General features: G+C 49.3%; 7 protein-coding genes across 7 annotated transcripts; 1 reads left to right on the forward strand and 6 right to left on the reverse strand.

Annotated features, from left to right (window-relative positions):
- Positions 1-1,239: 1,239 nt before the first annotated feature.
- Positions 1,240-2,791, reverse strand: BT62DRAFT_937725 (uncharacterized protein). Its single transcript, XM_043187388.1, has 3 exons — positions 2,003-2,791; positions 1,629-1,936; positions 1,240-1,568 (listed from the first exon to the last, which is right to left on the reverse strand). Exons 1-3 carry the CDS (start codon positions 2,570-2,572, stop codon positions 1,421-1,423), a joined length of 1,026 nt encoding a protein of 341 aa, XP_043034249.1. The 5' UTR covers positions 2,573-2,791; the 3' UTR covers positions 1,240-1,420.
- A 1,110-nt stretch (positions 2,792-3,901) lies between these two features.
- BT62DRAFT_571043 (uncharacterized protein) lies at positions 3,902-4,605 on the reverse strand. Its single transcript, XM_043181432.1, has 3 exons — positions 4,312-4,605; positions 4,022-4,178; positions 3,902-3,961 (listed from the first exon to the last, which is right to left on the reverse strand). The coding sequence occupies exons 1-2, from the start codon at positions 4,436-4,438 to the stop codon at positions 4,042-4,044; spliced, it is 264 nt and encodes an 87-aa protein (XP_043034250.1). The 5' UTR covers positions 4,439-4,605; the 3' UTR covers positions 3,902-3,961; positions 4,022-4,041.
- Positions 4,559-5,791, reverse strand: BT62DRAFT_571023 (uncharacterized protein). The gene is made up of 5 exons (XM_043181431.1): positions 5,612-5,791; positions 5,227-5,563; positions 4,960-5,174; positions 4,778-4,909; positions 4,559-4,722 (listed from the first exon to the last, which is right to left on the reverse strand). The coding sequence occupies exons 2-5, from the start codon at positions 5,395-5,397 to the stop codon at positions 4,680-4,682; spliced, it is 561 nt and encodes a 186-aa protein (XP_043034251.1). The 5' UTR covers positions 5,398-5,563; positions 5,612-5,791; the 3' UTR covers positions 4,559-4,679.
- BT62DRAFT_1012346 (VAMP/synaptobrevin-like protein) lies at positions 5,492-6,481 on the reverse strand (the record flags this gene model as incomplete). The annotated part of the gene is made up of 7 exons (XM_043177916.1): positions 5,492-5,563; positions 5,612-5,953; positions 6,006-6,045; positions 6,102-6,194; positions 6,247-6,286; positions 6,337-6,409; positions 6,473-6,481. The coding sequence occupies 7 exons, from the start codon at positions 6,479-6,481 to the stop codon at positions 5,492-5,494; spliced, it is 669 nt and encodes a 222-aa protein (XP_043034252.1).
- A 2,236-nt stretch (positions 6,482-8,717) lies between these two features.
- Positions 8,718-9,775, forward strand: BT62DRAFT_571189 (uncharacterized protein). The gene has a single exon (XM_043181433.1). It carries the CDS (start codon positions 8,908-8,910, stop codon positions 9,607-9,609), a length of 702 nt encoding a protein of 233 aa, XP_043034253.1. The 5' UTR covers positions 8,718-8,907; the 3' UTR covers positions 9,610-9,775.
- BT62DRAFT_1080613 (uncharacterized protein) lies at positions 9,674-11,512 on the reverse strand (the record flags this gene model as incomplete). Its single annotated transcript, XM_043179593.1, has 8 exons — positions 9,674-9,975; positions 10,031-10,223; positions 10,273-10,897; positions 10,953-11,102; positions 11,152-11,197; positions 11,245-11,260; positions 11,325-11,361; positions 11,424-11,512. 8 exons carry the CDS (start codon positions 11,510-11,512, stop codon positions 9,833-9,835), a joined length of 1,299 nt encoding a protein of 432 aa, XP_043034254.1. The 3' UTR covers positions 9,674-9,832.
- Positions 11,513-12,323: 811 nt separating this feature from the next.
- Positions 12,324-12,885, reverse strand: BT62DRAFT_1080614 (uncharacterized protein). Its single transcript, XM_043179594.1, has 3 exons — positions 12,620-12,885; positions 12,506-12,561; positions 12,324-12,443 (listed from the first exon to the last, which is right to left on the reverse strand). Exons 1-2 carry the CDS (start codon positions 12,811-12,813, stop codon positions 12,555-12,557), a joined length of 201 nt encoding a protein of 66 aa, XP_043034255.1. The 5' UTR covers positions 12,814-12,885; the 3' UTR covers positions 12,324-12,443; positions 12,506-12,554.
- Between the last annotated feature and the right edge of the window lie 1,339 nt (positions 12,886-14,224).

Consider the following 14,224-nt stretch of genomic DNA (forward strand, 5'->3'; position numbering starts at 1 on the left):
GTGATGACGACTCTGGTTGGTCATCAAGCTGATATCTATCCTTTTACCACCTCTCGCTCTCCGTCTTTGAATGACAAGGAAAGCCTTCGAATTCAGTGGCGTGACTTTTTATAACTCCAAATCCAAGTTCCATCCCCGGCACCGAGCTCGCGCCTTTATTCTACTCATTTGCTCTCTTTTCCCTTTCCCCGGGTCCACTATCATTTGCCTACTGTAATCTCCGAGCATAGGACCTCGACTTTCCTGCCGGGTCTGATCGATTGCACCTCTCCTCGATCGATTAAAGTTTGCTCAGCTTTTTAATGATCTTGCTCCTACTTGCACCTCCAACATCTCGGAACTACGATTCTCAAAGAAGTTACCCGGAGCTGACGGACGTACATAATTCACCCTGCCTCTGGGAGACTGGACTTGTTCTCAAGGATAAGCAAGTCACAGGAAGACTTTCTTCTCCCTTCGACATGCGAGGACCATGAGGCTGCTACTTATCTCTCGTGCACACAGCGCGGTTCACTTCCGCAGACGTCTCCTATCGTTAGGGTTTTTAACTCTTATGCGGCCTCGCGTAGACCTCACACGATAACTACCAGCAACTTGTTGAAACTTTGCTTCCGCGGCGACGTGTTCGGAAATTGCAAATAGAGATCTTGCCCGCCGATCGTATGTATTCCAGCAGCTGGAGGTTCGATGCAAGCCCAACGCAATGTTTCTTCCAATATGTCAAGCGTGCGACGCGCCAAGATTTTCTTCTTCTTACTGGGGGGGGCTTTCTACCTGGGCAATGGGCAGCGCCACACCGTTTTTCGTACCTCCGTTGGACGCGTTTTCGAAGAAACCATATGGCACCCGACGAGTACTTGGAATCGCCACAAGCAACACAGCTCTAGTGATTTTCAGGACCCCGGGTCCCAGTTTGGACAGATTTCGGCGAACTTACCGACTTTTGGGCACTGTCGCTGAACCCAAGTATGAATTCGGAGAAATATTGCACTTTTGGAGTATATTTCGAGACTTTCGCGCCTTTGTCTGGGGGCGGGCCGCGTCGAGAGATGCGACATGGGTTTCTTTAGGAACGGATTCGGACAAAATGCCTAAATTTTTGGGTTCGTAGGGTGTACTCCGGGGTCCCAGGTGTACGTTCTCCCGCTATGACACAAGTTATTTCCCCCCGCTTCTATCATTGTTGGACTGATCATCATCAAGCTGCGAGATGACGGATCGTTTCCTGATACTCTTGGCGAAAGATCTTCATGATATCAAGTTTCAATACATTATATCGTATGTACAGTAAAAGTATGCTAGGCCGAAACGCACAAGGAGTGTAACAGGTAATTATAACACCTCGTACAGTAACTCAAAATCACAAGTGTCCACTGAAATGTACAAGACCAAGTCCACAATCTACAATATGTACAGCGGCCTAGAACGGCCGCCCATGCCTCTTCAGACTATGATGCCTGACGATATGCGGCGTTGGTGTGTCATCTTTCTTGTCGCGCGAAGCAGTATATGACAACACGGTAAGGGGCTGGGAAGTGACCGTGTGCGCCCTCGACCTGATTATGGGTCTGAAAGGGAAAGGGAGGGTTAGATTAATGCCGGCAAGCCAGGAGAAAACAACGACATACGTTCCATTTCTGATCAGTTCCGCCAGTCTGGGATGTTTACGCGTCTGTATCATGTACAGCCCACCGCCGCTTATGATGCCGCACCCGTCTTCGTAGTCGGTACCCCCTAGCACGATGCGCTCAAGACAGGGATTTTGACTGACAGAAAGGATGGCCTCATTCCAGAGACTCGGAAGCTGGGTAGAAAAGGTGTGCAACGATGGCGCGAGGGATAGGGCATGCGTGATAGTGGATATGGGTCCCCTGGGTTGAGCTGCCGGTGGACTGACCGAGTCGTCGGAGATACGGAAAGCTAGGTGAGCGTATTGCTACAGAATAGGGTAGGTAGGCAGCATGTCAGTGGACGGGGTCTTTTGGACAGAAAATAAACTGACAAGATCTATCCAACCGGTGATGGCGCTGGCCAGACGGAAGATGAGACGCTTCACACCGGCATGGGTAAGGTACAGACGTGCCGGTTTGCGGATGGTAAGGTGCGTGACCGCGTCAAGAGCCTCCAACGAGTCACAGAGACGCTCCACTGCGGGGCAGTAGGCCTGTTCCGGGAAACGAGGATCGAGGGTGATATCGAGGGCCTTTACATGCCTGCACCGTCGGAAGACCTGGTCGGCGCCATCAAATATACCGGTGATGACAACTCTGCGGACATAACGGGAGAGCCAGGGATAGTGATGCAAGGTGCTCAGAAGGTGTGCCGGCTGGGAAGGGCGTGTCAAATGAATGGTATGGTAGAAATGTGGAAGAGAGATGCGATAGAAGGCCTTGCAGACAAGCAGGGGGGCCAGACGGGAACAGACTGGTCGTACGGCGGCACTGGGTGGTTGTCCTGGGGCCCACGCTGGGGAAGACACGGCAGGCGCTTGGGACGCTACGACACAGTAGGAGAGGATACGCTCAACGAGTTCCTCTGGGAACGAGTCTAATGAAAGAACGGTGGTGGCCATGATATGTTATAGTTGTGTGGGACCAAGACGAGCAGTAGAGATGGAGGAAGAAAAGCAAAAAAGGAGGACCTTGAAAAGAGCCGGCCCCCTACGGTGACAATGTAGCTGTCCAGGGTATATAAAGCTGTCGGGTAGCAACGACCGGAAGAGTGAGCCAAGTTCGAAGCACGATTCCGTAAAGTCGACAATTATTCGTGGCAGCGGTGGGTGAAAGGCGGGGAAGGAAGCTCGAGGAACCGATGTCCTGGTCGTTTTCCAAAAGGGGTAAATATACGTTCGAGGATGGCGTGATCGGCATCGGCTGCCTTGATCTCCGGATCTCCGAACCTAAGCACCCTTCACGACGCGGCGTTTGGGCTGTGCGACAATATACCGGGATGCCTTGTGCACCTCTTACTTGCCTTCAGAACAATTCTAGGCTCAAAACTTTCTGTCTCTACCGTATCCGAACTATCTCGTTTCCGAGGCTTTGTGTTCAATAAACTCAATGTCGACCGTGTCCCCTTCGTCAGCTGCCTGGACCTTAACGAACTCCATTAGTCGGCCGCCCTCGACAGAATATTCCCTCAACGTGCACTCATACGCTTATCTCTTAGCTCTCAAAAGTATACTGACTCTGAGAAACAATTATGTTGAGGATGCAACGTTCAACCAGGGACCAAAAATATTCCGGCCAAGTTTGATCCTAACCCACCGTGGAATGGTCTCCCAACTAGAAAATTCCCCCATCCCTTCCATTATAGTCCAGAAAAACATGCGGCCTTGTCAATGACAGAATCTGTTCTATATTTTCCTTCTAGCGTCGATCACTGCACGCTCCTTGCTCACAAGTCCTTTCCGACATGGAGTTCATGCATCCCACATGTCGTAAAAGATCGAAATGAAAAGCTCGGCTTCATATGTATCGGGTGCAGACGCTATCGCAGAGGCACACCCGGATGCACTACATACGACCTGCGCTAGTCCCACCCTGTCCCGTCTACGGAATACTCGGCTCATGGTCTGTAAATAAAAAAAGGAAGGAAAGAAACGAATTAGATCCTGACTTTTTACATTAACGACGGACTGGATACTCACCCAAGGGTCCAACTATGCTCGGCGTAACGAGGGCAAGTTCATGCGGAATGTCCTTGTCAATTTACTTCTCACCCAGCTCCAACCCCATGCAACACCCTGGGTCCTGCGCATCTGAAGTGGCGTAAAACATCAGCTTCACTGTCAATCACTGCACCACCAGGGCCGCAACTTGAATAAAAAACCCTCAAGTGCCTGGTCTTCAAGGTAGAAAATAAAGTTTTAGCCAAAGACAGATGAGAAAAAACATGTCACCACGGAATGCTGGTCAACAGGTACCGAGTGTGGGAAGTGATTTCTATCAGTCTCTCGCAGCTAGCATGTAACGAAACATCAGTGGAACCAGTCGGAGAATACTTCGATGGAAACTTTTGCCTGCCAGGGATTCAAAATCCTCAACTGATGAAGCCTGCGTCCAGGTGATCGCGTACTTGGCGCCTTTGTATGCACTTCAACGAAACAGGCGTTTCAATGTCTGTCTTATTCTCGCTGCTAAACGGTAAGGCGGTGGTGACGCTCAGGGATCTTTGCCCTGTGGAACTGCGCGCGCGATGAAGCGAGCCGTATTATACCCACAATGGTCTGGGCGTACATTCGTCGTCACGTCGCATCGGGGAGTGTTCCTTCAATGCCGAGTTGCGTGTTAGCTCAAGAGGGTAGCGCACCAAGAATGGTTGTCCGAAGTACATGTTCTCTTGAGTAAAGAAATACGCACAAGAAGCGACGGCCCAGACGGGGAGAAAAGAAGGCAGGAGCCCATGTGTTCATGTACGCGTACAAAGAGAGGATCATAGGGAACAAAGTCGTCCTTTTATACTCCGCCGAACTCGTGCACCTGAAGCAGGTAGGAGTTGGTACTCGCGTCGCGCAACTAGGTTGCCGTGAATAGATAGCCGCTCGAATTTGTTTACCGAAACACAAAGGAGCTTTATTATGTATGGTCGCCGTACCGACTAGGGTTTAATTGAGCGCTCACAACCCACCATAACAACCAACAGAAGCAAAATCGACGGGAGGGGAAAGCTGGCGCACTCTATACCCGACCCTGGTCGCGGTGTATCGGTCGGCTCATACTGCTGGAAAAGGGCAAAATCCAACCACCTGTGCCTAACTTGATTAGCGGATCCTCACAATATTTGTAAAAGCCTTGACAGTTTGATGAAAGCGTGAAACACGCTGTACGCATGACATCTCGCTGCCGTTGTGATTAGCCCAGATCGCATCTCCGTTCCGTTTGGAAATCCCAGCTCTACTGAGAGGAATCTTGCCATCATCTCAAATATGTACATGCTCAGAGGAAATACCGCACTCACCTCCCTTCAACATGCGACGGAGAATCAATTATCAGCCACTGGCTTCCGTAAAAATCGAGCGCCATTCTGTGCCCTGTACGTGGGGTCTCGTGTGAGGAGCATTTGTTGAGGCCGCCCGAGCCTAGGTGAGCGCAGCACCTTGAGGCAGTGTCTTCTGCCGACGCTTGATAAAATAAGGCAACAGAAACGTTTGGACACCGACAAGTACTCTCCGGCTACTTGAAGTTAGTAACCGGATGCTGTTCTGCCTAAGTTGTATGTACATACCGCTCGTTTCATGACTTGCAACACGGCAGCCATCTTAGACCGATGACCTTGAAAGCTACGATGATGTCCTGAGATCAGAACAGAGAGCTGAGTCTTGAAGGAGAGCTTGGTCCTCGGCATCCAAAGTAGACTGACATCACAGAACAGAATGTACCAGTGAATGATAGACATTCCATAGAATTGAACAAGTCAATAAGTCAAAAGATGATACAGGTGAATATTGAATCCGACGATAAAAAAAGAGATGATAGATTGTCGCCGTGATCTAGGTACTTGCCTTTTGCGCGCAACGCAAGCTGGCGCCACAGAACTGCGCCAATATAATCCACAGCAAGACCTGCATATCATCAGTACATCTACTATTGGTCAAGTAAAGAGAACGTACCAGCCCCGCCAAGAGACCAAGTCCTAGTACCTTCTTGTTCTTCCACCACATTTGTCTTCGTACATTCCTCGCCCCACGTCTAAACGCAGTCGCCTGACCAGCCATAGCATCAGTCTTATCAACGAGAAGCTCAATTCGTTCTCCTCTGCTCAAGATCTGCTCGACGTTTTGCACCATGATGTCCTTGACCTGGTTGAGTTCTGTTTGTGCTCGGGTAAGTTCATCAGAGGGCGGTGCAGTGTTATAGGTGTGCATGAGTGATGATATGGTGGGTCCGAATGTGCCCTGTAAGCCGTAGGCAGGCATATCTTCAGCAGACGACGACGAGGGCGCCGAAGTGAACTAGAAATAAATTGACACCTTCGGAAGAAAAGAAGTTAGATAATGGACGCACCTTTCGTTGAAATTCAGCTAAGAATGCAAAAGGCATCCTCCTGCCAGTGCTAGGTTCAGTGCTGCAGTTATATGGAGACGTCGACAATTGCTATACCTTCCAGCAGAGTCATCAGCCATGACCAAATACGTGAATCCTCCCTCGGAGACATAGTGGAAGAGATATTGCTCCCAGACGTAGGTGAGTTTACTGAAAGCGTCCGTAATCAGAATAGCAGGACTGGACGGCAGTCAGGCCTGACCTATTGTTTGGCGGTATCTTTGACAGTATGGTTTGTGTTGCTATCCAACACGTTAGATGCAGCCAGCAATAGGAGCCCTTCCTTGTTCACCTTGAGAGAAATCCCGTTTCCCTACTTTGTGTTCAGCAAGAATTGTCGAGCCCTGCGCCACGAGAGCGTGAATCTGTCACAAAGGTATTAGATGAGAAAGTTGTTTTTCAAGCATCATATACAGCATAGCGCGCACCAGTGACATTGCTATGTGTTGGTGGTAGTTGCCAGTAGTGAAGAGGGACTGCGCTCAGTTTCAATGACATCATCAACTTGTTTGGAAATATCATCTCACGACTTCTTTGTTTAACCCAGAAATTATGACCTTTTTGACTTGCTCTTCAAGCTTCAGAATTCGTACTTATAAAACTGACGTTTAACGGTTGCATTCAAATTCAGACTGTACGAAGGAACTAAGTTTCTTCGACAAGCATCCGGATGGTTTGCTCGACTTTGATTTCACATCAGGTACATAGCTTCATGTTTTCAGAGTCCGTCAGCTAGAATAATAATCGTACCTCTAGTTTCTGCTCTAGAAGATCTTTAGCAGCTGAACGTACTTAGTTGAAGTCATGGGATGAGCGAATGGTCTAGGTCCTGGGTGCAATGCATTTGACAGTTCGTTGAGCAATTGATGGATTGCAAATTTCATGGCATATTCGAACGGTCGGCACCTACTATATGGTCCCGCTCGTTTCGGATCGCTCTGACTATGGTGAGCTATACAATGTGGTGACACTTTGTCGCTCACTTACCGTCAGGGTGGATTGGCAGCGGCTAATAAATGTCTGTTTTACGAAAGGATTAGTACCGAATTTTAATCTTCATTTAGTTGCCGCTTTTCCAAATTCCCCGCCGGTTCCACCGACTTCATGACCCTAGCATCCAGACGCACTTAGGTTCATCATGATGTTACGGTAAACTGCGACATATGAATGTACCTGGATCCCCTACTCACGATGTTTCACGACTTCAGTTCAATTACGCTATGCTATGGGAATTTATGATGTTGGTTTTTCTTCATCCTTGCATCATGCGCCTAATATATGCTCATCGAAAGTTATACCAGTTCCTAGAAAAATAATATTTTGATACCAAGGTTAGCAGCTGGGTGTGTTCATGCTAAAGATGTCAGTCCGACGAGTCCGAAGAACGGCATCGTATTTGAATCTTCGGTGTCAGCAGTAAAACCCTTCTACATCACAATGATACCGTGATTTCGGGCATTTTGTGTGATGTAGTCAGAGGACTCAGGATACCACACGTATGTTTGCTTAACAAGACATGTTCTTGCGTGTCATCAAAAACTGAAGAGTACCATCAGCACCATTTCGCTTCCGTATTGGTGGTGAGAATACCAGGAGGGACCGATTTTTCTTCCGGTAATACTTCATTTATCCCTCCCCCCAACATAAGACTTGTTTATCGGCTCACTTGGGGACTAACGTGTTCGCGCTATCGCGCCAGTCGCACAGCCGACGAAGCTTGAAATAACACCAGGCCCAGGGAAAACGTTTCACAAGATTTGATATGCCTCGTGACTGCGTAGGACTGCGTGAGACTGCGTGACCTGTGTGACACTGTCACATATGTCACAGTTTTTGTTTTTTTTTTCCACCCTTCCGCTTTTTCCCTCCACCTCGCGGCTCCCAGCCCTCGACGTTCTGGTACGACCGAGTACTACCACTTTCTTTCAAGACTTCAACGCTCCCTTCAATACATAAAAATCATATCTCTTTTCCCGACGTCCTAATATCATGTCCCATCATCAATTTCAACGGCGCGAATGGCAGAAAATCCACTTGAAGCGACAGGCAATGGGCGGGAGCGTATCTACAACGACTGGAACCACTGGTGTGTTGTTTCTTGTGTATCTGATCGTAGTGTTGATGATCATCTGCTGCGTAGCTGAGACTACTACAGCAACAGCGGATACACAGACGACGGCGACGGCAACGGCGAAGACGACGACATCGTTATCTTCAACTTCGACGACCTCGGATATCACCACGACCAGCTCCTCGACCTCGACGACCTCGACTGTCACTTCCACCTCGACCTCGACGACCCCTTCCACTACGTCGACTACGTCAAGCACTTTGACGACCTCCACTACCTCGACGACCTCTACTACCTCAAGCAGTAGCACCACGTCGACCACTAGCACACCTACAACAAGCAGCACCACATCCATTGCTACTGCTACGGTATGTTTGTTCTCATCTCGATTTGATCATTTCTTATATTCGTGATAGACTGCTGTGACCACGCAAACTCCCACCACCACCACTTCTAGTCGGACCTCGGCCCTCACGACTGAAACAGTGACCAAGTCCACCCATGTGTCTGCGTCCTCGTCAGCGACTGCCAGTGTCAGTGCCAGCTCTACAGCCAGTGCCGACACTAGTATGAGTACAGGCACTATCATCGGTATTGGTATTGGCTGTTTGGTCGGTATTGCCTTTGTCGTAATTGTCATTGGATTCCTCATCGTAAGCTTTCGTCCACTTCCCATCGGAGCTTTCATTCACGCTGTACCAGCGTCGTTGGCGTCGTCACAGAGAGGACAAAGATGTGTTTGATGCTTCGCAGTTCCGGAGCTCTGCTGTACTCCTCGACGACGACATCTCAATGTCAGGGGATTCTGGCCGTGGCGGTTCGGGATGGAACAATCATTTAAGGCCTCCGACCATGATTGAGCGACACGTCAATAACAGCCCGGCATCGTTCGCTCAGGCTCAGTATGGATACGGTCCACAGGAACCGACTTCACCCGCCTCATTCTCTCCGGGTCAGATCGTGGTGCCTAGGACTTACAATGAAATGGACATGCCCTCTGGTGGCCTTGATAATGACCCGTTCGCAGCGGCTGCATATAACAGAGATCCGTCTGTGATCAGTCAGCAGATGGGCGGGCACGACGCGTACTTGACCAGACAACCATCTCAAATGGCTGATGAGGTGCAGCCCAACAGAGAGCCTGCTCAGATGTACCATGCCGATCCGTTCCAACAGCCTCAGGAAGCGGAGTATGTGGACTTGAATAGGGTTCCATCAGTTGGAGCTGCCGGAGCCGTTGGTGTAGCTGTCAGTATGCCTGCTCAGGAGGTCTCTCAGGACTCCTCTTCTGCTGTGGTCCCCCCGTCAGATGACGCAAAGCCCACTGCTACGTCTCCTCTCGCCTCCCAGCCTGCTTTCACTCCCACATCGCAGTCGACTCCACCTGCCAATGAGACTGTTGTGGCTCCCCGAAATGCGACGCCTGTGAACACCAAGAGGCCTGACACGGTCTACACGGTCTACGACGCCGAAGACGCATACGGTGGCATGTGAGAATGGAACTGTATTTCTTTATTTAATCATTCACACTCTTCCTTTGTTTGTGATTTCATATCATGCTGGTACATCTACGATGGAATATTTATTATACATCTTCTTTTGGGGCATGATGATCGTGTTGTATATATATTCATCGTAACGTATCGTCCGTTCGTTCTGTTACTTGATACCCCCATTTGATTTTATGCGTAGTTTAAGCAATACATGTGTGAGTAGACTATTTCCAAGGGTCGAATATAACCTTTCCAACTTGACCTTTCTCGAATGCCCGATACATTTCCGGGGCTTCGTCCAAGCCAACAATCCTGTCGATCAGGTTGCTGGCGTCACCGACGCCTCCAAAGATATCCTGCCGCTTCGCTGAAAATGCTGCTCAGCATGTATGGTAACTAAAACGAAAACAATAGCTTCTCACCCAACAAGTCGAAAGCGGGAGGGAACATAGTGTGGGCAGGACATCTTCCGAACTCAAGGGATACGTTCTTGTTATAAAGCTGTCGTCCAGTGAACGGAACCTCATTTGCTCCATGGACTCCCACAGATATAATAGCACCAAAGTCTCGAACGAGGTCATACGCCAGGCTCAGTGCGCTATTATTCCCGACCACCTGGACAGAATGCGTCAGGTTCGGATACAACAGAGTGGCTTCAACTGACCTCGAGGACAGCTGTACATCCTACACCGGAAGTCCAAGCATGGACCGTGGTCTTGGCGTCGTCGATCGACGCAACGGTGAACTCTCCCGAGCCCCTGCCATCCGGGGAGATCTTGGAATAGACGGCTTCCATCTTCTCCCTCCTGCTCTCATTGGGATCGATCGCGACGACGCGAAACGGGTACTGTCCCACGGAAAGGAGGTCGAGCAGGCTGACTGCCGCACATATGCCCACGGGTCCCAGGCCCACAATCGCAAAGGTGAGCGTTCTGTCCTCTTGCACGAGGGCGTCTTGCTTGGCGGGGAGATCTCTCAATGGGAAGAAATTCAACGGACACGGCCTCCCAGTGAGCGCCGTCAGGACCTTTGGGTGGCTCAGAGCCTGCATGGCAGCGAATACTCCCGTGGGCAGGATATCAGCGAGGAGGACGAGCGAACTCTCAGATATTTTATCCAGGGCTGCTGTGGCTGTTTGATCTGCTGACCAGGAACTGGTATCGCTGAGGTTGTAGAGCGTTCCCCCAGCCCTTGGCACACGCACATATTGTGCTTGGCCTCCTTCGAGGGCTGGCGAACCAAAGAGGGCGCCGTGAGGGCATCGACAAGTATATCCCAGTCGGCAAACACTTGGAAGGGTATATAGTCAGTCGAAGCTTCGAATACTGATTCTATGTAACTGACCTGCATTCACCGCAGCTTACGGTGAAAGGAGAGACGACTTTATCGCCCACTTTCAAGGTCGAGTATAGATCTGGGCGCCCTTGGGCTGGTCCTCCGTAGCTCGAACCGAGTTTCACTACTTCGCCGATGAACTCATGCCCGCAGATATGGCTGTTTATGTGAGGGTTAAGCTGTCACTGTGCCGGTTTTTCCTACTCACACTTTAGTAACGCCTCCGTGTCCTCGGTAGATGTGTAGATCGCTCCCTGACCGCATTAATCGCTTATCTGTGAAAGATTCGCTGATAACGTACCACAGAGAGCTGCTAACTACATCTCAGATCAATATATGTGTGTATCTTTGGATTGGAAGCTGCAGACGCAGATAGCTCACCTTCACTTTCACGATCGCATCATCTGGTTCGTTGATTCTGTGGCCCGGGATCGACTTCAGTTCGTGTCCGGGAGAAAGACTATGATCGGATGAACGTACTCTGGAACAGGGACTTGTTCGACTCGTATGTCGAACGAGGGAGGGTACCAACGAACGGCGCTTTGGGATGTCTGAATCTGTGCCGTCATGGTGGTGCGGAATAACGTTGGATTTCCAATTCAATGTCCTACGGGCCGCCGCCGAGCTCACCTTATCGTATATAGTCCCATATTTCTATACCCGCGTCTAGCGTACCCGAATGCCAGCACTGGCGATGATAATCAAGCTACGCTTTCCCGGCATAACATTCATAACAACTTTGTAATACTAATCCGAATCGCACTACAAGCATACTAACATTGTTGGTCTACTGGAAACGGGCACGCTTCTGGGTTCCTAGTAGATTCCCAGCTAGAGAGATCGCGGTGGATGTCCTCCTCAGACATGGGGAGCACCACACACTGCGACAATTTCTTTCCGACCCCGATCTGACACTTGGGAATAAATTTATCGATTCAAGGCTCCCGATCGATATCTCGTTTATTCAGTCGATGGGTGGATATCAGAATCTAAAGACTAAAGCCCTCAATAGAATCTTCGGGCTTGGCCGGCGTTGAAAAGGTATGACTGAAATGTTCTGACTTTGTAGTAGTAAATGCTAACTATGATTAGTACCTGATTCAGCTCTCTGTTGGTACATCCGCGAAGTGTCGGCTTCGCTTCAAATGCTGGGTTCGATTACAGCTAGAGGGCCTCCCGAATCACTACTGTGTGTACCGTACTTTTTGGCTTCTGCTGACTGCGGAACCATTGAGCGACGGTCAAGTATGAAACTGCACTACGTAGAGGTTCGACGGCTTGTTTCTAAATTTCCCTGCGGATTTGAGCAGCCGTGGTGCAGACAGGCACTGGGTGCAATATGACTCCATATTCCTTGCGCTTAGATGAGTATACGTACGCTCAAGTCTCAATGTATGAACGTTTGAACCCCAAAAGCCCTAATATTTTGTATGTATAGGAAATGTAAATATTGATCGACATCGACGAGGATGGAGCTAGGGTACAAGAGATGTATTTGCCCTAACACCATAACAGATCTCAGCATTATTAAACACAAACTAACCCAGGGCAGCGAATCTTACCTCAACCCGATGACCAGGTTCCAACATCATCACGAAGATGTGAGCATATTTACTCACTGAAGAGAGATAAGTCAACTTGTATTTATCCAAAAAGGCGAGGTAGCGCCTACTCACAGAAGGGAGAGAGTGATGTCGCCATTGACCTTGGCTTGGATGGCAATCTCCACCTCGAGGTTGAGGTCCAAACGAAGCTTCAGAGCTTCCTTGGGTGCAACGGCGCCCTTGTTGGAGCGTCCGACGAGTTGTCCACCAACGACGGAGGAGGTTTCAGCAGAGGAGAATTTGGTAGCGGTTTCTGGGGCAGACATGTTGATGCTGTAGATGTTGGTTCAAATTCTGGGTCTTTTATATGATTCGAGAGAGGGTACGGGCAACGTTATGTTCGCTGTTCGTTTGCCGGACCATAGCAACCGCATAGATTCTCTGTCGGCTCGGTCTCGAATTCGAACAAGTTTTCTGCTACGCGTACCATTCTTATTTCATAGTTCCATGCCTGACTGTTGACATCTTCCCGAGGGAGGTTCTGATGATGAGGTCCATATATTTGGCAGTAGGGGGGAGGGGGATACAGAAGTGCGTGAACGCGTCCGGCATGTTGCGATCGTAAAGTTTCTCACAATGCTGGTATACAGTGGATCGTTGTGGGTCCAAGCTGGCCGTGGGAACAACCGTGGCTTGCCCTTTCTCAGCTTCCTTTTCTGCTCACAGCCTTTCCTTCGTCTCGGTACCGGCGGCCTAAAGCCACTTGATTCGTCGTCCTCATTGAAGCAACCACCTTGACTACCAGAAAAAAATTCCGGGAGACGTCAAGCAGCCCTGAGTCTGGAGCAGAGCCCTTTTTCGTAGAAGCAGGGCATAACGAGAGAGAATTTTCTTGCGTCTAGTTTGGAAGGACGATTTTTTGTTTCGTGAGTAACCTTTCTTGCCTCGAGGCTCGTCTGTAACCTTTCTATTGCTCCTTCTAGATACGATACTCCTTTTCTTGTAGAACCGAAGGCCAACGCAGCCATGCTCAGGCGTTTTTGTCTTCTTATGATGACGACTGTCGGCAATAGAATTAAGGACAGGCTCGCACGACGTGATTTTGCACACACAAATGGTGGATTGCGTGGACCATGATGAAGACGAATACAAATTTTGTGCTTTCAAGGTTCCCATTCCAATTAGCCATGCTGCTTCGTTTTTCTTCCGGCATTGAATGCATTGCAGATTCACTCAATGCCCGCGTGTCTGGGACTTTGCTCGTACTCTCAGTCGAACACAGGTATACGCTGCGTCGTGCATGATTTCGACAGACTTGCCCGAGGCTGTATTGAAGATTCTCTCCTCATGTCTCCATCGCAAGTCTTTAAGTACGTTGACCTTCCGTTGTTATTCTCTTCTACAGCAAAGCAAGCTCCTTACGCTGTCTGATCAGTCTTGCAAATGCTAGCCTTATTCGTTCTCTAATCAGTCATTGTGACGACAAATACTGTGGCTTTGGTTTAACGTTTCATCAAAAAAAGAATGACAGCGGTCTTTCTACCACATCGATACAGAAGATTCAGCTCACCCCCGACCACTTTCCTGTTTCATTATTTGCACCAGTCTCAGAGTTTCTTCGCTTGGAGGCCGGCACCATTTACATAAACGAATCCATGACAATTTGACTCCCATGATACTCTATACCTCGGCTCTCTATTGGTGTATTGGCGAAGCGTGCTGATGCAGATGTCACAA

The sequence above is a fragment of the Guyanagaster necrorhizus genome, assembly GCF_019112545.1.
Source record: "Guyanagaster necrorhizus MCA 3950 unplaced genomic scaffold BT62scaffold_45, whole genome shotgun sequence".
In the NCBI taxonomy this organism is placed as follows: Eukaryota; Fungi; Basidiomycota; class Agaricomycetes; order Agaricales; family Physalacriaceae; genus Guyanagaster; species Guyanagaster necrorhizus.

What these genes read in the sequence shown, in the direction of transcription:
- BT62DRAFT_937725 (XM_043187388.1), bottom strand. Translation starts at nt 2,572, where the DNA reads ATGGCCACCACCGTTCTTTCATTAGACTCGTTCCCAGAGGAACTCGTT. An exon ending in TCACCGGTTGGATAGATCTT is followed by an intron (nt 1,937 to 2,002) that starts GTCAGTTTATTT and finishes CCTATTCTGTAG; the next exon opens with CAATACGCTCACCTAGCTTT. An exon ending in GAACTGATCAGAAATGGAAC is followed by an intron (nt 1,569 to 1,628) that starts GTATGTCGTTGT and finishes TTTCCCTTTCAG; the next exon opens with ACCCATAATCAGGTCGAGGG.
- BT62DRAFT_571043 (XM_043181432.1), bottom strand. Translation starts at nt 4,438, where the DNA reads ATGATCCTCTCTTTGTACGCGTACATGAACACATGGGCTCCTGCCTTC. An exon ending in ACTTCGGACAACCATTCTTG is followed by an intron (nt 4,179 to 4,311) that starts GTGCGCTACCCT and finishes GCAGTTCCACAG; the next exon opens with GGCAAAGATCCCTGAGCGTC.
- BT62DRAFT_571023 (XM_043181431.1), bottom strand. Translation starts at nt 5,397, where the DNA reads ATGTCTATCATTCACTGGTACATTCTGTTCTGTGATGTCAGTCTACTT. An exon ending in TGCAAGTCATGAAACGAGCG is followed by an intron (nt 5,175 to 5,226) that starts GTATGTACATAC and finishes AACTTCAAGTAG; the next exon opens with CCGGAGAGTACTTGTCGGTG. An exon ending in TCAAGGCTTTTACAAATATT is followed by an intron (nt 4,723 to 4,777) that starts GTGAGGATCCGC and finishes GCCCTTTTCCAG; the next exon opens with CAGTATGAGCCGACCGATAC.
- BT62DRAFT_571189 (XM_043181433.1), top strand. Translation starts at nt 8,908, where the DNA reads ATGTCAGGGGATTCTGGCCGTGGCGGTTCGGGATGGAACAATCATTTA.
- BT62DRAFT_1080614 (XM_043179594.1), bottom strand. Translation starts at nt 12,813, where the DNA reads ATGTCTGCCCCAGAAACCGCTACCAAATTCTCCTCTGCTGAAACCTCC.